The sequence below is a fragment of the Sminthopsis crassicaudata genome, chromosome 2 (assembly GCF_048593235.1).
Source record: "Sminthopsis crassicaudata isolate SCR6 chromosome 2, ASM4859323v1, whole genome shotgun sequence".
Taxonomy (NCBI): domain Eukaryota; kingdom Metazoa; phylum Chordata; class Mammalia; order Dasyuromorphia; family Dasyuridae; genus Sminthopsis; species Sminthopsis crassicaudata.
The window spans coordinates 122,975,741-122,997,674 of NC_133618.1; the positions used below are offsets into that span (position 1 = coordinate 122,975,741).

Genomic DNA, 21,934 nt, shown 5'->3' on the forward strand with positions numbered 1-21,934 from the left:
TAGTATGATGCCAAACATATTAAGCACTGTGGGTTCAAAAATAAAATGTTAATTAAAATATTACATCTGAGAGAGATTATATGGGAGTTCATAAAAGAATTGAGAATGAGAAAATTTAATTGATTGCTTAAAGTGAAAAAAGATTTTAAGTTTAAAATGGCACCCAGTTTATTTCTCAATATCATTTCCAATTAGTGTGTTGAAATCTAGGCAAGAAAGAACTAGTATGTTGGTGAGAGTTTTAAGTGAAGGGTATATCATTCTAATGAGCGAAATTATTAGAGTTTAGGAACCTCAGGACTTAGTTTAGCCAGAAGAGTAGCTGAGAAATGCTTCCAGTATAAGTCAACATGGGAGAGAAGAGTGATGGTATGCTTTTGAACAAGGAATATATAAGTCTATAAGTGTGGGGGAAAAAGGTAGTTCATAAAATGTTAGAGTGGTAAGTAAAGAGTGTGTTAAAGACATACTGAGGGAAGGAAAGACTTTAAACCTTTAAACATTTGAATAATTAGGATTTGGAGGAAAATTTCTTATCCTTCTCGTTGACATTCAATCAAATACTTTCCTCTTCATTTTTTTACCTTCAAAAATGTGACAGAATGGAATATCCCTAGTTTTAAGAGTAAAGAGACCTGAGTTCTCTTATTGATTCTGGCAATTTGCTTTGTAACTTGGGGCAAGTTAGTTCACCTCTGAGCCTCAGTTACCTTAATCTCTAAAATGAAGAGGTTGGATTAGAACTCCTTTGTAATTCTAAAATGATTTTCCAAAGCTTACAAAGATGCATTGAGACTTTGCTGTTAAGGGGGGAGGGGAAACCTTATTTACTTTAATTTTGATCATGAATGAACCAATTCAGTAATCAAAAAGCAAAAGCAGAAGACATTCCCAGAACTAATCTTTATTTCTCTTTCCACAGAAAACAAATGTATGTTTGTTTCTTACTATTTTAAGTTTGCCATAATTTTATTTTTACCATTGGATTTTTTAATTTAATAAGCTTTATTTCCTCACTCATTGGGGAAAAAAATCTCATAATGAATGTGTAATTAAGCAAAAGTAATTTCCACTTCAGCCATATACAAAAATGTATTCCTTCTTGTGCATCTTGAGTCTTAACATCTGTATATCAGAACTTGAGTAGCATATTTCATTATCAGTCTTTTGGGATTGTGGATCAGAGATCTTTACAGTGTTGCTTGCATAAGTTGTTTTCTTGGTTCTATTTATTTCACTCTATCAGTTCATGAAAATCTTCTTAGGTGTTTTTTTTTTTCCCTGAAACCATCTCTTCAGTTCTTATAATAATATTCTGTTATATTCATTTACGTTAATTTTGCTATTCCTTAGTTGATGGACACTCCCTTGGTTTCCAGTTTTTTGCTACTACAAAAAGAGTGATTACAAATCTTTTTGTACAAATTGTTCCTTTCCTCCTCCCTCACTTAAAGAAAAATCTCTTTGTGTAGTATAAGCAAATCTAGCCACACTGCTATCTAATTTTCTTAAAGATAATTTCCTAAAGATTTTTTTTAGTTCTTATTTTCCATAGTTTTATAAAACTAATCTTTGTATTTGGTTCTATAACTGTCATTTGTACTTAGTTCTAATGCTCTAATTTTTATTCTTTGCCTATTTTTATTTTATTTTTAAATTATTTTTTCCAGTCAGCAAAAATGAATGTTTTATATCTTCCCCCTCCCTGTCCCTATTTAAGAATGAAAGGAAAACCCCTGTGCAAACATGTTGGTATATACATAGACGATAATAAGCAAAACAAATGTCCACATTAGCTATATCTAAAAGGGAAATACATTTAGGTATGTATTTATACATATATATATATATATATATATATATATATATTTATTAAATTTCATATATCCAGGTGAGTTAAGGACATACTGAGGGAAGGAAAGACTTTAAACCTTATATATATTTCTGCATTCTGAGTCTCATCTCTATCAGGAGGTAGATTACATGTTTTATCATTAAGTTCTCAGAAATCATGGTTGGTTATTACATGAATCAGTTTCTAAGACCTTCAAAGCTGTGATATAGTTGTTACTCTAAAAATTGTTATGATTCTCTTAAATTCAGTCCATATCAATTCAAGCAAATCTTAACTAAATTTCTTTGAAACCAACCTTTGATCATTTTTTAAATAGCACAGCAGCACTTTATCAAATCTTTAGAGTACAACCCATTCAGCCTTTCCCCAGTTGTTGGACATTCCCCCCAGGTTCCAATTCTTTGCCATCACAAGAAATTATAAATGTTTGTACATGCTTAGCTATGGTTTATCTTAAGGAAAATAAACCATAGCTAAGCATGTACAAACATTTATAATTATTTTCCTTAAGACTAATTCCTACCTTAATATTAGCTTCCCTCTTAATTTTCCCTTCTCCCCTTTCCTATTTCCTTGTTGAATGAATTGTATTTCTATATTCAGTTGTGTGTGTATGTAGTGTTTCTGCCTTAGATCATTTCAGTGAGACTTCCGTTCTGGTGTCAGCTGTCACTGATTATGTGAGGTGATTTTCTTTAACCTCCTCAGAGTATTCCTTTTCTCCTTTCTATCCTTTCTTCTTTTACACTAAGACATAATAGAAGTATATCATCTCTGACCAATAATGGTGATTGGGTGTTGTGGTGAGTAAAATTGCTATCAAGGTAGACTGATACAATTTTCTCTAGGGCAAGATAACATATTATTAATAGCAACATTCAAACTCTTAATAAAATGGTCATGATGGTCATTTCAGCCAAAAAGCCAAGGATCTGAGCTTGATTAATTAGTTAAGCTATCAATACCCAATAAATTGGTTCACTATGGTCTCTGTCAGTGATCAGAGACCCTGAGTAAGGACAGACAAATGTGTGTTTTGCTTGATCTAACATCCTTTAGACTGCTTCTGGCAAAAGTGATAGATAGACCTTGTTAATGAGGAGATGGGTTCAGAATTACCTTAGCTCCTCCTTGTTGTTTACTCTTTGGGAGACTGGAATACTACTCAAATGATAGGATTAGTCTTTAGCTTGGAAGAGTGGGTTTCAGGTAAGGCCCATCACTCCCTTCTCTTGACAATTAAGGAATGCAATTGCTTGATGAGACCACCAGAGAGGGTATTCCCTAGGGAGGGCCTCGATCACACTGTTTATACAGAAAGGAAGGTGTTGGTATTTCACTTTAATCAGATTGGGGAATAGGGGACTATAAGTGATCATGTTTTTCTAAACATTCCTTAATTCCAACTGGGAGAGGTTATGAAAAGCGCTAGATAAGATTTTGACAAAATGGGGGAAAGATGGATTATAGAGTAGTATTAATTATCAAATGATACAGTATATTATTTATTTTTTCTTCAGCTCTATATATTATAACATATTCTTGCTTAGTTCTTTATCATTGTTCATTTATGCTTACCTTTCTGTGTTTCTTGTAATTCCTGAGCTTAAGCTTAAAAATTTCTATTCAACTTTGTTTCTTTCATTGAGAATGCTTGAAAGTTTTATATTTCATTAAAAGTCAGTATATTCCCCTATAGGATTATATGCAGTTTGGCTGGGTAAATAACTATTAGGTGAAAGCCTATATATACTTTGCCTTCTAGACTATCATTCGGAATTCTCCATTCTTTTATAGTGGTGACTACTAAGTCATGTGTGATCCTTACTGTGATTCCTCAATATTTGAATTCTTTGTTAATGTCTCCTTTTAGTATTTTTTTCCCCTTTGACCTGTAATCTCTGAATTTTGGCTATAATATGCCAGGGAGTTTTCATGTTGGGGTTTCAGGAAATGACTAGTAAATCTATTTCTACTTTGTCTACTGCTTCTAAGAGATATATGGGCTGTTTTCTTTTAAGATTTCTTGAAATAAAATGCAAATTAAGACATACCTGTCAGATTGGCTAGAATAACAGGGAAAGATAATGCTCAATGTTGTAGGGGATGTAGGAAAACAGGGACACTGATACATTGTTGGTGGAATTGTGAATACATCCAGCCATTCTGGAGAGCAATTTGGAACTATGCTCAAAAAGTTGTCAAACTGTGCATAGCCTTTGACCCAGCAGTGTTGCTACTGGGCTTATCTCCCAAAGAGATCTTAAAGAAGGGAAAGGGACCTGTTTGTGCAAAAATGTTTGTGGCAGTCTTCTTTGTAGTAACCATAAACTGGAAACTAAATGGATGCCCATCAGTTGGAGAATGGCTGAATAATTTGTGGTATATGAATATTATGGAATATTATTGTTCTGTAAGAAATGACCAACAAGATGATTTCAGAGAGGCCTGGAGAGACTTACATGAACTGATGCTGAGAGAAATAGTAGGACCAGGAGATCATTATATACTTCAACAACAATACTATATGATGATCAATTTTGATGGATGTAGCTATTTTCAACAGTGAGATAAAGCAAATCAGTTCCAATAGAGCAGTAATGAACTGAACCAGCTACAACCAGTGAAAGAACTCTGGGAGATGACTATGAACCACTACATAGAATTCCCAATCCCTCTAATTTTGTACACCTGCATTTTTGATTTCCTTCACAGGCTAATGGTACACTATTTCAAAGTCTGATTCTTTTTGGACATGTATACATATATTATATGTATACATAAAGTATAAATTAAATACTTTAACATATTTAACATGTATTGGTCAACCTGCCGGGTTCTTGAAATATTGTGTATGACCTTTTTTAGGGGGTTAGAGTTTTAAGGACTAGTCCTTTGATTCTTAAATTATTTCTCCCCGTTTTCCAGGTCTGCTTTGGTTATGAGGTTTCTTACATTTAAAAAAATCTTATTTAATCTTTTGACTTTATTTTTATTATTATTTTTTTTTCTCAGAGCAGTTAGATGGTACTGTGGAGAGAAGACTAGATTTTGAATCAGGAAGACCTGAATTTGAATTAGGCCTGGGCAAGTTTCTGGCCCAGTTTTTTCATATTTTAGTAGTACTTACTTCCCAGGCTTGTGGTCAGGTTTAGAAAATGAGGTAAATTTATAAAGCACTTTGTAAACCTTGTTGCATCATGTAAATGATAGCTGTTATTATTACTATTATCATGGAATCTTTGGCTACTTTTTGGTCCTTTCTATAAAATGGGGATGATGATAATAATAAACCCATCTATCTTCCAGTCTTATTGTGAGGTTCAGCACTTATGTACCTAGTGCATAGTAGGAATTAAATAAATGTTTATTCCTTTCCTCCTTACTTTGATTCTAGTTTTCAGGGAGTTCATTGCTTGGGAAAGGTTATTTACCTCTCATATAAAGCTATATTGTCTTTCTGGTGCTTTCTTCCATAGCTCTTGCTGTTTTTCCAGTGTTTTTTTTTTTTTTTTTTTTTCCCTCTAGTACTATCATCTCACTTATAAAAATAATTTTAAAACTTTTTAAAAACTCTTTCTTCAATAGACTAGTTGATCAGTGGAATAGGTTAGGTTCACAGGGCAAGATAGGGAATAAAAATAGCAATCTAGTGTTTGACAAACCCCAAGATCCCAACTTTTGGGATAAGAATTCATTACTTGACAAAAACTGCTGGGAAAATTGGAAATTAGTATGGCAGAAACTAGACATGGACCCACACTTAATGCCACATACTAAGATAAGATCAAAATGGGTCCATGATTTAGGCAAAAAGAAGGAGATCATAAATAAATTAGAGGAACATAGGCTAGTTTACCTCTCAGACTTGTGGAGGAGGAAGGAATTTGTGATCAAAGGAGAACTAAAGATCATTATTGATCACAAAATGGAAAATTTTGATTACATCAAATTAAAAATCTTTTGTACAAACAAAACTAATGCAAACAAGATTAGAAGGGAAGTAACAAATTGGGAAAACATTTTTACAGTTAAAGGTTCTGATAAAGGCCTCATCTCCATACATACATATAGGGAATTGACTCTAATTTATAAGAAATCAAGGCATTCTCCAATTGATAAATGGTCAAAGGATATGAACAGACAATTTTCAGATGATGAAATTGAAACTATTTCCACTCATGAAAGAGTGTTCCAAATCACTATTGATCAAAGAAACGCAAATTAAGAGAACTCTGAAATACCACTATACACCTGTCAGATTGGATGAATGTTGGAGGGGATGTGGGAAAACTGGGACACTGATGCATTCATTGTTGGTGGAGTTGTGAAAGAATCCAACCATTCTGGAGAGCAGTCTGGAATTATGCACAAAAAGTTATCAAACTATGCATACCCTTTGATCCAGCAGTGTTACTACTGGACTTATATCCCAAGGAAATACTAAAGAAGGGAAATGTATGTGCTCTTTTTGTAGTGGCTAGAAACTGGAAAATGAATGGATGCCCATCAATTGGAGAATGCTTGGGTAAATTATGGTATATGAATGTTATGGATTATTATTGTTCTGTAAGAAATGACCAGCAGGAAGAATACAGAGAGGCTTGGAGAGACATCAACTGATGCTTAGTGAAATGAGCAGAACTAGATCATTATACACTTCAACAATGATACTGTATGAGAATGTATTCTGATGGAAGTGGATATCTTCAATATAGAGAAGAGTTAATCCAATTCCAATTGATTAATGATGGACAGAATCGGCTACACCCAGAAAAGGAACACTGGGAAATGAGTGTAAATAGCGAGCATTTTTTTTTGTTTTTCTTCCCAGATTATTTTTCCCTTCTGAATCCAATTCTTCCTTTGCAACAACAACAAAATTCGGTTCTGCACATATATATTGTACCTAAGATATACTATAACATAATTTAATATGTATGGGAATGCCTGCCATCTAGGGGAGGGGTGGAGGGAAGGAGGGGAAAAATTCGGAACAGAATTACATGTACTGTCAAAAATGTTATAATTATAAAATTAATTTAAAAAAAACTAAAAAAAACTCTTTCTTCATATTTTCCAAGAGTTCTAGATGAATTTATTCCCTAGCTGTATATTTCTTCAATGCTTTGCTTGTAGAGTTTTGAGCCATTCTCTTTTTCTGGGTTCATGCTCCAGTATCTCTGTTACTATGCTAACTTTTTATAGTGGGATTGGTTTTTTGTTTTGTTTTGGTTGTTTGGTTTTTTTTGGCTTGCTTATTCTTCTAGCCTTCTATTTATATTAGGACCAGGTTGTGTACTGTTCTGGAAGGAAAATCTGGACTGATCCTGTTGTTGTTTTCTTTGGGGTAAGAAGTATTGTTTTTATCCCAGGTTTTCAGGGACAAATCAAGACCTGCAAGCTTGCAGTGTTCCTTCTTCCAGAGTAGTCTTTTCCAAGCCAAAGTCTGAACCCTGCCTTGCTACTCTTTATCCCTCATTCTCATGCCCTTGGTCTGTAATTTCTTGATCTGAGTTTGTTTATATTTGAGCAAGACTAAACTGCTGCTGTGTTCAGGCATTATTTGCCAGTTGGACATTTCTGTGAGTTGTGTACGGCAGAAATGCAACCTTGCTTTTGGTCTCCTGCTTAGGTGATTCCATTATAGGTTTCAGAGAAGGCTCTGCTCCTGGAATCTGAGCTTCACCTGTATTGCTTGCTTCTGAACATCTTAGTTTGTTACATAGGTTCTGGCCCCATTACTTCACTCCTGGGTAGCCATCTCTCACCTCTGCACAGGTTCTTTCCTCATTTTACCCCTGAATATGAGACCTGAGCCTGGGAAGAGGACAACAAAGGTGTCAGTTGATACTTATTCACTCACTATATACAAGTCCATGACCTCCTCCCATTATAGCCTTTCCCTGCATTGGAATGCTTTGGGCTATATAACTATCTCCCTAGGAAAATAAAGGTTAGAAAAATGATTCACTGTGACTTTTTCTTAGGTTTCTCCATCAGGATTTTGGGAAGACAGGAGCTCATTGTATTTTCTGCTACGAAATACTTTTGCCTTGAACTCTTCCACTCTTATTCATGCAGAATTTGTTACAATTTTATTTTTAAAAATCATTTTTTGTATTAGATGTTGAGTTAAACTAGTGAATTAAATTATGGAACATTATCATTTTTCTGGATCCATAAATCCTTTAGTATTCACTGCTTCACCAATTATTTTATTCTATCGTATAGTTATCTTTATTTACTTTTGATATTTTTGAATTTTTTTGATTAACGCTTTTTATTTTCAAAACCTATGCATGGATAATTTTTCAACATTCACTCTTGCATAGCCTTGTGTTTCAGATTTTTCCCTCCTTCCCCTCATCCACCTCCCCTAGATGGCAAGTAATCCAATATATGTTAAACATGTTAAAATATATGTTAAATGCAATATATGTATACATATTTATACAATTATCTTGCTACACAAAAAAAATTAGATCAAAAAGGAAAAAAATGAGAAAGAAAATAAAATGCAAGCAGACAAAAACAAAAAGAGTGAAAATGCTATGTTGTGAATCCCACTCAGTTCCCACAGTCCTCTCTCTACTTGTAGATGGCTTTCTTCATCACAAGATCATTGAAATTGGCCTCAGTCATCTCCTTGTTGAAGAGAGCCACGTCCATCAGAATTGATCATTGTATAATCTTGTTGCCATTTATAATGATCTCCTGATTCTGCTCATTTCACTCAGCATCAGTTCATGTAGGTCTCTCCAGGCTTCTGAAATTATCCTGCTAGTTGTTTCTTATAGAAAAATAATATTCCATAACATTCATATACCACAATGTATTCAGCCATTCTCCATCAGATGGGTATCCGCTCAAGTTTCCAGTTTCTTGCCAGGTATAGTTATCTTTATAAAAATAATATTCAAGTCCAGAGTTAATTCCCAGATATGTAATGTGTTTTTTTGTGAGTGATGTTTCTTTATAAAAACAGTATTTTCTTGGTTTTTTTTTTTTCATAGAAGAATAGAAATTATTTAATTGGCTTAACCTTTATATTTGAAACCTTATTACACTTATTTTTTATACACTTTAAATTTTTTTTTGGATGAGTGTGATTTTCTAAATAATTGATATGCTAATATGTCATTTATTTAGGTTCATTTGTGGCATTTATTTTAGTTTCTTTTTTATCTTTATGATATGGTTGCCATTTAAAAAAATTATTTAATTTTTATTTTTATTTTTTTGCTTTTTTAAACTTTTATATATATATGTTTAATGAATTATGTTGAGAGAAAAAATCAAAACAAAAAAGAAAAACCATGGGAGAAAAAAAAAGTGAACATATCACATGTTGATTTACATTCAGTCTCTTTAGTTCTTTTTCTGGATGTAGATGGCATTTTCTGTCTAAAATCTATTGATTGCTTTGGATCACTGAACCATTCAGAAAAACCAAATCTTTCATAGTTGATCATCACATTCTTGCTGTTATTGTGTACAATGTATTCTTGAGTCTGCTTGTTTCACTGAGCATCAGTTTGTGTAAATCTTTCCAGGACTTTATAAAATCAGTTTTAATTCATCATTTTTATAGAACAATAATATTCCATTACCTTCATATACCACAGTTTATTTAGCCATTCCCCAATTGAGATGGCATCTACTAATTTTCCAATTCTTTGTTACCACAAAAAAGAGCTGCTACAAACGTTTTCCTTCCTTCATGATTTCCTTGGGATACAGACCCAGTAGTGGCATTTGTTTGACATCTTAATTTCCTAAGATATCCTTTCTTTGGCTTCCCTTGATTTAACAAGGAATTTAAAAAGAGGATTAAAAAAGTTCAGCAAAGCTTCTCACCAGGGAGGAAAGGCCATTTTTATAACTCTTCTTTAGGGCCAAACTTTGTTATTGTAATTTCACAGCTTTCAGGTTTAATTTTTGTTGGTTCTTCTTTCTCATCTTATATCTTCTGCACTTTTGTTTCTCTGTGTTTTTATGGTTATTGTTTAATATTGCATTATGTTTATGTATTTTTGTTTAGCCATTCTCAGATTGATTTGTACCCACTTTGTTTCTGGATTTTATTTTCTTAAAGACTGTTGGTGTAAATATTTTGGTGTATCTGAAAGATTGCTAGATTTCTAAAAAACTATCAAAATGAAATAGTTATAAAGTGAGCATTCTTGTTTATATAAAGTGTTTTTTAGCCAATAGTATCTGTCAAACAGTAAGTGTTTTAGTAAGTACTTGCTGGAAGTAATTGAATTGGGAACCCTATTGCTCTCTTCTGACTCTTAATTATGTTTAGGAATCAATAGTTTTTATTGTGTTTTAGGAAAGAGATCTTTATTTCAGTGTATTTAAAAACAATTAGTTCACAGAAGTCTTCTGCATCTTTTTTTAGCTCTTAAAAATAAATTTTATTGATATATTGTGGTTTTTATTTTAACAGTTTTTCTTTTTCTTTTTTTGATAGTATTTTGTTTTTCATTTTTATAAGATTTTGAATTCCACGTTTTTCTCCCTCCCTTACTTCCCCCATCCCCAAGAGAACAAGCAATTGGATATAGGTTACACTAAATATTTATTTTTGATGAAAAAGAGATTAAAAAAAAACACAAAAAACAAACAAACAACAACAAAAAAAAACTTGTCCCTTTCTCTGTTGTCCATGTCTCTCCTTTCACTCAAATTGGGCAAAAAAAAAAACCAACCTGAAAAGAAAGTCTTAGTGTATATAGATGTTTTCCATAGTCCAGCAGAACAAATTCCCACATTAACTATGTCCCCAAAATGCTTGATAGTTTTTGCATTTTAAGTTTAACACTTTTCTGTCAGGAGGTGAGTTAAATGGTGTTTCATCATTCTTTTGAACTTAGTGTTTATCATTATGCTGATCAAAGTTTTAAAGTGTTTTAGAATTTATCTCTATGATGATATTGTATAAATTATCATAGTTCTGTTCATTTCACTTCATATCAGGTTCATAATGGTCTTCCTACTTTCCTCTGAAACTACTAATTTCATAATTTCTGGGGGAACAATAATTGTTTCATTAAATGATTGAATTCCATTAAATTCATATATTAGAATTTAGTTGGTTACTCCCCAATAGGATACTATTTTGGTTCCAAAATTTTGGCTACTCCCAAAAGAACTGATACTGTTAATGTTTTGTTTGTATAGATCCTTTTCTCTGATTCTCCCTCCCCCCCCCCCCCATAATATTGCTGCGTCAAATACTCAGTTTGGTAACTTTCTGGGCACAGTTCCAAATTGTTCTTCAGAAGGGCTTGACCAGTTCACAGTAATATCAACAATGCATTATTGTACTTCATACAGTCCCACCAACATCTGTCATTTTTCTTTTTTGTAATCCTTGTTATTCTGATGGGTATTATGTGTAACCTCAAAGTTACTTTCTTTAATTTCTTTAACTATTAGTGATTTAGAGCACTTTTTCATATAGTTGTTGATGGTTTGTATTTCTTTTAAGCAATTTTAAAAATTGCTTCTCTTTTGACTTTGATGGCTCCTACTCTTATGAATTTGAATAATTTTCTTTAATAATCTTGGATATGATCGCTTTATACGGGAAGCTTGTTGCAAAGATTTTTATCCCCTGTTATATTGTTTTCTTTCTAAAGTTTACTACATTAGATCTGTGCAAAAACTTAAATTTTATATTACCAAAATTAGCCATTTCAAATTATGTGATCCCCTTTAGATCTTTATATCTTCTTTAGTCATGAACTTTTCTCCCATCCATCAAGTCTTATAGGTAATTTTTTCCATGTTCCTCTGATTTATTTATGATGTGTCTATATCATGTATTCTTTTGGAGCATATTTTCGTATATGCTGAGAAGTTTGTTTTAATCCTCATTTTATCACAGTTTTTCAGTTTTTTCCAGAAGTTTTTACATGTGAGTCCTATTGCCAATAACTAGAGAACTTGTGTTTGTCAGATATTGTGCCATTTCTTTGAGTTGCATTTAGCACTGATTTCTTTTTCCTTTTTTACCAGGACCAAATAATTTTAATGGTTAATGTTTTGTAGTACTATTTTGAGATTTGGTACTTTAAAAAAATCCCTTTTTTCCCCACTTTTTTTTCCTCTTTACCCTTGAGACTTTTGAACTTTATTCCTTCATATGATTTTTAAAAATTCCACCTTTAAAAAATATTCTTTTGAGAATTTGATAGGTCAGTATGTTGTTTTGGGGGGGGAGGGTGGAGGAGAGGACAGGACAAGACAAAAGAGAAGGGAGTGGAGCTTGCATCCTCTTTATTGATGACCTGGAATTTGAAGAACCCACTAAACAGAAAGAAACTGTTGCCCTCCAGTAGAGGGCACCTGGGAATTTATTTTGTGATTTTTCTGGTGAAAGGGAAAAAAATTATATCTTCAGTGACCAAGGACTAATCCCTCAGCCATGGCTTTTGGTATCATGTAGTCCTAATAAGCTATTTTTGGTTGAATTTTAAATTATGTGTAAAATAAAAAGAGAACCAGGCCTAGTTCCAAATGATTCCTTTTTGAGCATCTTAATTCTGGAAAAATGAAGCTCCTATTTTGTGGAACACTGATAATGATAGTTCTGCCCCTAAACCCTGCTTGTGTATTTCCTTCATCTCTCTGATCCTTGAATCTCAGCTATTTGTTCTCTGCTTCATCCTACTTACATTCTTAGTCTGTCATACTGAGAGTAAGGAAACATGTTCTAACATCAGTCTTCTAGAAAAAATTTTGGAAATTTCATTTGATCTGAATTTTGTTGCATTTGTATTATTAGATTCAGAAGATTGTCATAAGCATTTTTAAAAAGCACCTACTATGTGTTGAGCCTAGGGATTATAAAATATTGTCACAAAATAGTGATGAACATTTGTTTTCATGGTTCTGTATAATCTTTTCATCTCTTATTTTTCTCAACTATTCCTCAATTGGTGGATATCTATTTTGGAATTGTTATTGTGATGTATATGAAGTTTTTGTCTCTGTCTAGCAAAAGGGGAAAACAGTTCCAGAACTTTTCTTGTATGATTCCATTGTTTTGGCAGTATGATATGGTATGATAATGGAAAGGGTGCTAGCCCTAGAGTCAGGGCCTGGGCTTTACCTCTTACTAATGATGCTACCTTTGTAACATGGCACCAACGACTGTGTGCATGAAGCTCGTTTTGGAATAGGTGACATCTGAAATCCCTTCCAGCTCTAAATTATGATGCTGTGGATGAGCCTAGGGTACAACCCCGCTAAGAGTGAAGCAGCACACTTGACTTTCTAAAACCTCTCAGACATCTGGAACTGGAGAAAAAGAAAATCAGAAAGGCAGGAGAGGTTAAATTATAAAAGGCTTTGAATGTCAAACAGCGTTTTTCATTTGCTCCAAGAGTCAATAAGGAACACTGGAGTTTATTAAGTAGTAGGATTAACACAATAAAACCTGTATTTTAGAAAAATCACTTTATAATGGCTGGATGGAGGATAAATTGGTATGGAGACTTCAAGCAGGCTGACTCATTAGGAGACTATTGCAATAATCCAGATAGGAGGTGTTGAAAGCTTGCATTAGAATGCTATCAGTGTCAGGAAAAAGCAGAGTGTATTTGAGAGATGCAGAGGTAAAATTGACAGGCCTTGGCCAAAGATTGGACATGATATGCCTCAGAAGGACAGGATGTGTGTGTATGTTGGGGGGGAGGGAGTATAGTTGATGAGGTTCAAGATTTGAGGGTAAGAGAATCCCCTCTGCTCGGAATTGCAGATCCCGAAGTCTGCGTGGTAAAAAGGGATTTATTTACACTAAGGAGACAGCTTTCTTAGTGGGCAAAGAATCCTGGCAGGATAGTTTTGTGAAGGGGGACTTACACTAAGAAGAAAATATCTTTATCAATGGGCTAATTCCAAAAGGGCAAATAGCTCCTGATTAGGAATTAGCAAACGTGGGTTAACACTGAGAAGAAAATATTTTCATGTGTGGGTGAAATCCTGTTAGGACTTCTGCAAAGAAGTCTGGGCATACAGCATTAGATATATTGGGACTGATTTGATTCTTGGCTCCCAGTTGGATGAATCTAGGATATTGATTTTCAATTCAGTTCAATTCAAAATTACTTATCTGGGTGTTGCCCTCATGGACACAAGGGTGTGCCCCTTCTAGAGGAGATCTGAGACTCTGACTCACTCTTCCCCCATAGATTAAAGGGGATACAATTTCAGGGGTCCCCCAAAGGTGATAGTATGGGCATAAACCATAGTGAGGAGTCAAGGTTACTGAAAGGTCAAAGAGAAGATTGAGAAAAAGGCTTTGGATTTGGTGACTAAGAATTAACAACTTTGGAGGTAGGAGTTTTTGTGGAATGGTAAATATTGTAAATTTAGTGGAATGATAAATGCGAATATTTAGCCAGAGTGTAAGGTTTTAAGTTAAGATGGAGAGAAGATGAGAGAATGGCTAGTGCAGGTGAGATGACCTGGGAGAGAATTAAGGGGTCAAGGATTTAGAGGTCATAGTATATTGAAGAACAGGGTTAAAGGAAGTTAGAGGGGAGAGGTAAACACCAAAAGCTTATTATCAAATAAGGAAATTTCATAATTCTTAAACATAGAAGTGATATTCTTTCCTTACCATTAATTTCTTTCCATTGGTCTTGTTCTACATTCTGCAGCTATCCTCAGTGCGTATGTTTTATCTTAACTTCCATATAACAACCTTTCAGATATTTAATTTAATGCTTTAAAATTTTCCTAGAACACTTTATTTTGATCTCTCCTTTACTTCCTAACTTGTATTATTAAATAAATCTGTATATAGAACATGGATTTTTCTCAACTTATCATTCCCTCCCCCCCAATCCAAATAGATTATTATACTCTATTAAGGTTGACACGTTATAGATTTGTCTTTGAATCCCTAATAACTTAGTATGATGTCTACTGTGTAGAAACTGAAACGTTTACATAATTGAATTAACTAAATGATGTTGGGCAAGATGATGCTTGGTATTCTCATTTGTAAAATGAGAATGATTATATTGTTTTTGGTTGTGAGGAACTTTGACCAAGGCCTGTCAGTTTTATCTCTGCATCTCTAAACTATTCTGCCTTTTCTCCTCTGACATTGACACTATTCTAATTCAGGTTCTTGTAAATTGTCAATCGTATAATAACAATAAATAATAATAATGTAAATAATACATAAATACATCCCAAAATGACAGAATTTCAGAATTTGAAAGGACCTTATAGGCCCTTTGCCTCAACCTCTATTAGAGCAAGAATCTTCCCTACAAAGAAATAACCAATTGGTATTGAGCTTTTACTTGTTCTTACTTTCAAAAGGAGCATGAAGTGTAAATAGTCCTTTACACTTTGTAAACTTTGAATGGGGTCACTTCCAGTTTCAGGTTCTTTCTAATTTGCAATTATTGTCATTCAGGTTATGAGCTATTCATTCCGGCTCTCAGACCCCTTACACAATGCAAAGGAGAGAGCATAAGCATTTATAGTGCTTACTAATTGTGCTAAGCATTACAAATATAACTTTGTTTGATTCTCACTGTAATTCTTTTAAGGTGGGTGCTGTTATTCCCTTTTTATAGTTTAGTAAACTGAGGCAGACAGAGGTTAAATGACTTGCTTGGAGTCACACAGTCTGCCAATTGCCTGGATTTAAGCTAAAATCACTTCTATAAGAGGAGGCTCAATAGAGGTGTTAACACTTGAGCCTAAGCATTGAAGAGTAACTAAAGTTCTGCTGGCAGAAACAGTGTAGTTGACCATTTCTATTATTTTGGAACAATCTGAGCAAAAGTGTTGTGGAGGTAGAAAAAGCATAGAAAGTTTTCATGAATGTCCAGTTTCACTGGAAAATAGAATATGTGAGGGGAGATCAGGTTAGAAGGAAGGTTGAAGTTGAAGTATGTTGTGGAGAGCTTTCAGATAGATTTATTTAAGTTTATGCTATTCTAGGGTATCTCTGTCCTTGAATATGAAACTAAGGAATTTAGTCTTTGTTTTTAAATGATGAAATAATGGAGATTATATCAGTGTATCCAGAGAACAATCTAGCAAGAAGAATATGTAGACTGGATTGGGACGAAATAAGATACTGAGGTGTAGTGGGCAGGGGAGGCAAGTGTGAAGGCCATCCCAATAAGTCCATAAAAAAGGTTGAAAGAGCCTGAACAGTACAACGGTAGTGGGAAATTAAGGCAACGAGAGACAGAGACAGACACACTGAGAGAGAGAAAGAGGGAGGGAGAAAGGGAAAGAGAGAGACAGACAAGGAGGGAGAGAGGGAAAGACAGACAGGAAGGGAGACAGAGAGAGAAGGAGAAGGGAGGGGAGGGATTGAGATATCAGAGATTGGATCAATAGGTGTTGATGGGTTCACCAAGAGACCCTGAAGATAGATCATAAGATTATTGTTTCAGAGCTGCAAGAGACTTCAGAGCTTATTTCTCATGCATCCCTTCATTTTACAGATGAGAAAGCTGTGGGAGCACAATTATCAGTAGTAAGGTATGAACTTAGATCCTCTGAATTTAAAATCTTCCACAGAGTCCTACCTTAATTTTTGAGGTTATTAGATTCCATGTCTAAGAAGTTGGGAAAAAAAAGATTTTAGGCAGAATAGCATTCCTTTTTCCAAACTGAATATTGCTGTGTTCATGTAGTTTTGTTACAGGGTAATTTTAATATTAGGCTACATCAAACGTAATTATCAAGATGAGAATATGACAAAGTATAATACATGTTTTTTCAATTATTTGCTGTTTTGAGTTGTCTATGCCATATTTCCCATAAGTAGGGTTTTTTCATTACATTTCCAAATATTAGTTAAACACACTCTTCTAAGTACATATAATATGTAATTTTTATTTTCTGAACTACTGAACTTTATATTTCTAAATATTTCTGAATATTTGACTTCTTTTCTTCCTCTTCTAGGTTGATGGAACAGGATGCTTCTCTGAGGACTTAGTGATTCAGACTTTGGAAGAGCTCCTGTTTGAATCTATCACACTCCTCATATAGTTACCCTACAGCTCTATCTTCTGGAACCAAGCTGCTCTGCAAACATTTATTTTTCTTAATAATGGGTATTGGCAAAAACACCACATCAAAATCAGTAGAAACTGGAAGCTCTACTGAGGGCAAATATGAAGATGAAACAAAGCATCCTACTTTCTTCACTCTTCCGGTAATATTATTTAATGACCTTCTTAGAACATTAGCTAGTTTCAGTATTTAATCAATATAATATCTCAAATAATTACATTTTCATCCAAGGGTAAGTCATTGAAAGAAAAGAGTGCTGGTTTTGATTATGAGAATTGCTTTAGTGGTTATGGAGAATTGTTGGTGGTTAATTTTGGACTTTTCCTTTTTAGCCCTGTTTTACTTATAAAAAGTGCTTATTGGGAATTAAATCCCGGAAGGAGGCATTATTAATGTATTATCATTAAAAACTTAGAGGTAGTTAGGTTACAGTGTGGAAAAGTTAAGGCTTAAATTTATCAGTAAAAATGTTGATAGGATATTACTCAACTTTTGTACTTGAATTACAAGTAAGGAAATGAATGGATTTCATTGTTCAAAATACAAATGTTCATAATTAAAGGTGAAATAATTTTATCTGAATAAGTGATATCAACCAGATATGATAGATTCCTTGATGTATTATATATAATACCAACATTATTTTCAAGATGCAGGATAATCTGGGAGGTTTAAAATTACCTTTAAGTGGTTATGTTCTTAAAATCTCTTTAGTGGTTTGCCTTAAGATTTCTCTGGTATTGCTTTTTATATCAGTGAAGATTTTCCTGTGCAAGATTGTCAATCATTATTTTACCTGATGTGGTTAATATCAAACATAACAACACTTTAGAGTGCCTTGTAAAGTAGTGTGGCATTAACTTTAGTAATATGATCATAGTTCTGCATTTAAAAACACTTGGAAATAACCTTCATTCAGTACTTGAACTTGTTTTTGTATTTTTGCTGTTTCCTTTACCTTATTATATCTTTAAGTACTGTGGTCTTGTTACCTTTCTCCAGAAGTTGGCTAGGAAGTAAAAATACTCATGAAGAATCTAATAATACTGTGTTAAGAGGGGATGTGAGCACAGTATTGATATTTTAACCATACAATATCATACTCAGACTTAATGCAGATCTGGAGAACTGGTGGGATGGGAGAGAGAGGGATATAAGAAGGAAACAACAGTTCTGCAATTACCCTAGTTTTACATTAAAATTATAAAATAGAAAGCAGAAATATAAGTAAAGACCAATGAAGCTTTTTTAGTGAAAACATGATAAAATGAAATGGAATTAGAATGAAGCATATGTTTTACCTGTTGTGTGGCAGGCAGTATGCAGGGGCATTGGGGATATAAAGACAAAACTGAAGTAGTCCCTGCCCTAAAGAAGGCTTATGTTTTAAAGAACACAACTGTAAATATATAGCTATATATAAAATAAATGCAATTGATTTTTGAAGGGTTGAGGGAAGCATTAGTAGCTGGGACAAGGGAGAATCATGAAAATCCTTGTATAGGTGTTGATGTTTGATTTGCCATTTGAAGGAAATAAGACATACAAGATAAGAGGCAGAGATGAAAACATGTTACAGTCTTGATGGATAGATAGCCTGTGCTCTTTGTGACTAGTCTTCAAGTATCTGAAGGATTGTCATGTAGAAAAGGAATTAAACATTCAGCTTTGAGCTCAAGATTAAATTAAACTTTATAACAATTAGCATTATTCAAGAGTAGGATAGATTGCTTGGGGGATAGTGAATTCTTTTTCATTGAAAATTTTCAGATGGGGGCTTGATGCCTTTCTTTCTCTCAGTCCCTTCCTCTTAGAAAATCCTTAGCTTCTGCTTCTAAGAGGGAGCCTCTCTTGATTCCTCTAGTTTTAAATGTTCTCCTTACATTATGTATATACATATCTATGTAGGTATTGTGTTTCCCTGGTAGAATTCAGTAACTTTAAGAAGAAGGATTACTTCATATTTTTGTTCTTTACCATCTTAACGGAGTGCCTGGATCCATAGTATCCTGATACCAGGTGCTCTCTTTGAAAATGAAGGGCAAACAATACCTCCCCTTAATCATGGAGTGAGTGCAGTCTCAGTCATACTGAGACCTACTGAAGTCCTTAACTTGAAAAGGCCAGGATCTCCCTTTGCATCCAGGGCCATCGGATTTAGATCTGGCCACTGGATCCAGATGTCTCTGAAGAGGAGAGTGAGGCAGGTGACCTTGCCCAGCTCTCCCCACATAATTCACTTGTATGTCATGGCATCGCCTTCCTGATGTCATCATCCTTTTCAAGAAGGACAAACAATAACCATAGTAAGTGCTTAGTAGGTTAAAAATAAGAGTTTTGGCTGGAGACACTGAGAAGTTAAATGACTTGAGAGTCACATAGGTAGTCAATATTAGAACTGGTATGTATATTCAGGAACTGAGCTGGAGGAAGAACAAAGGAATAAGCATATTTCACCATCCCACTTCTTCAAGTGGCACTTTTCAGGAGGAACACACAAGTCCTTTGAAATAAGCAGTAGTTATTTTCTGTAATTTATTAGTATTAAAAAGTTGCGTTTTCTAGAAGTACATGGGGGTTTGAATCTAGTATTCATTGTCCAGTAACTCTCTAGTTAGAATATAATGAGAGGAAAGCAGGGAGTCTTTGAAAAAGCATTGTCATATGTAATTGTAGAAATTAGAATATGGTCATAATAGCAGAATAGGGAAAATAGAATCTTCAGCCTTAAAGTAAATCGTGTTAAAATAAACCTGTCATCTATTTTTGAAGGCAGTAAATGCTAGAATTTGGAATTCATGTGAATGAAAGATAGCAATAAATCAGAACAAATAACATAGTAGAAATTGTTGAAGAGCTATAATACCTTCAATAAAGTACCGCCAGGAAAAGATAACGTGTAAACTGTGCAGTTCCAGTGTATGGATTGATATCTTATTGACTGAACCTGTTGGGCCTCCAAAAGAAACTAAATTAATAGCCTGAACTAAATGAATACTGGCATAGGAACAGATACGTAATACAATCCATTGTTTGTTTGAGCGAGGTCAGTATTTTACTGTTGAACTCAGGTTTGAGGAAATATTTTTAAATTGCTTAAGCTTTTACTTCCCCCACCTTTAAAAACCATTTGTCTAGGATTATTTATACCTTTGCTTTGGAGGAAAACAGTTTATTTAATGGAGAAAAAGGGGTGTGTGTGTGTGTGTGTGTGTGTGTGTGTGTGTGTGTGTGTGTGTGTGTGTGTAAGTGTATGTATATATGGAGGGTTATGCTTAGAGTCATATAAAAAGTGAATTTTGGGGGGTTAGCCTAATCAAACAAAAAATGAAAACAGTGAAAAGAGTGACAGTAGGATGGGTTACAGAAGAAAATCTAATGGTATTAAGTAAAGTTCATATTTGTATAGAATTATGTAGGGGTGAATGTTGAAAATAATGCATGTATATATTTTGAAAATAAGAAGTTACAATTTAAAAAAAAGAATTCCCCAGTTACTAAAGATGAAGAACATAAGAATCTTTCTTTAAACATAAAACCATAAAGCCATAGTTATTAGTAATACTTTTTAAAAATTCCATCCTCCAAAAGTCTCAGGCTGGGCGAGATGAGGCATTTAGACCATTTGCTTTGGCATCTTTGAGCATGGAAATAATTTCCAAATCTCATTTTTTTGATAAAGAGTGGTTCCATGTTCAGGCATAATAATTAGCTTTATTAAAAATAGTAAAATAAGCTAAATATTTTCTTCATTAGTTGCCAGTTTGTTGTAACTTCAGATGAAAGAATTTGATTTCTCAAATTTTTTTCCTCTGTATTTAGGGAAAAATTATAAAATTTTAACCTTTTTTTATTCTTATTTTAAAACCATAAGTTTTCTAAAATCCATAATTGGTAGAAATTTGGAGTTCAACAAAGAACAGTTGGTTTAATTTCCTCTCTTTTTTCATTTATATTTGGACTTTTCCTTTTGTTGTAAACGGATATTTAAAACTTAAAGTGATTGTATAATCTAGGGAACAAATGAAATAGATTTGAACATGGAAAGAATTTGGTGTTTTTTAGGAGTGAAAATAGAAGATTGGGAGGAGCCACATAATTAACTGTGGGAAAGAAAGTCAAATTGTAGGTGGGACTTAGGATTGTAGAACTATAAAAAGAGAAGTTTAGGAGCTCAGAGTACTTATTGAAAGAGCACAGTGATTCAGCCCTCAGGAAACTAAGCTAAGGATTACAAGAGGTAGAACCTTGAGGACTGATGGATAAATGGAAAGGGAGTGAGGTAAGTAGTGGGAAGGTCATAGTGGATAATAATGACAAATATCAAAACCTAAGAGGATATAGAATATAGGAAAGGATATGGGTGGGTTTTTTTTTTTTTTTTTCAGAGAAATGACAGGTAAATCATTTAACAATTTTCTAGTGACAAATTAAAAAAATTTTTTTTTCCTTATAAACTATAGAGGAAACAAGTTAAATCATGGGTTGGTAAAAACAGTCCCATTTTTAAAGGACATACAAAATGCTGAATTCTTTATATGATTAGATGCTCTGTCTTACATTATCAACCAAAGCCCTTGACTCATTAAAAAATTCCAAAATATTTTTCCCCTTAAAATTCATTCCTGATCCTATAATTTCTGTATAACAGTAGATTATTAATTTTGGCTATATATTGTATAAGATTAGTGTATTGAATTTTGCATTCATCCAAAAGCATTTATTAAGGACCAGCTAAGTAGTTTTTTCCTAGATTCTGGAGCTGAAAAAGAAAAGGAAACCTCTCTTCTCAGCCCACTTACAGTTGGAGGAAAACATTGTCTATTTGTACATATATATGTACTATATGTGACTATGTACATACAGGGAAAACAGATTAGTTAGAGAAACCTGGAAAGTGTCATGGAGGAGGTGGTGCTTGAGCTAATCTTTGGAGAAAACTAGGAATTCTGAGATGAGCATGTTATAGGTGTCAGGGCAGGAGTAAGAATGTTGTGCACAATTAAA

At 33.7% G+C, this 21,934-nt stretch overlaps 1 protein-coding gene across 3 annotated transcripts in view; it reads left to right on the forward strand.

Moving 5' to 3' along the window:
• The window catches only part of SLC23A2 (solute carrier family 23 member 2), a 113,285-nt gene that overhangs the window by 44,960 nt on the left and 46,391 nt on the right, over nucleotides 1-21,934 (forward strand). For all 3 annotated transcript variants that reach the window (XM_074287159.1, XM_074287160.1, XM_074287158.1), the window contains one exon: nucleotides 16,817-17,069. In XM_074287159.1, the coding sequence (XP_074143260.1) occupies nucleotides 16,965-17,069 (105 nt within the window). In that variant the 5' untranslated portion in view covers nucleotides 16,817-16,964. The remainder of the gene's footprint in view (nucleotides 1-16,816; nucleotides 17,070-21,934) is intronic.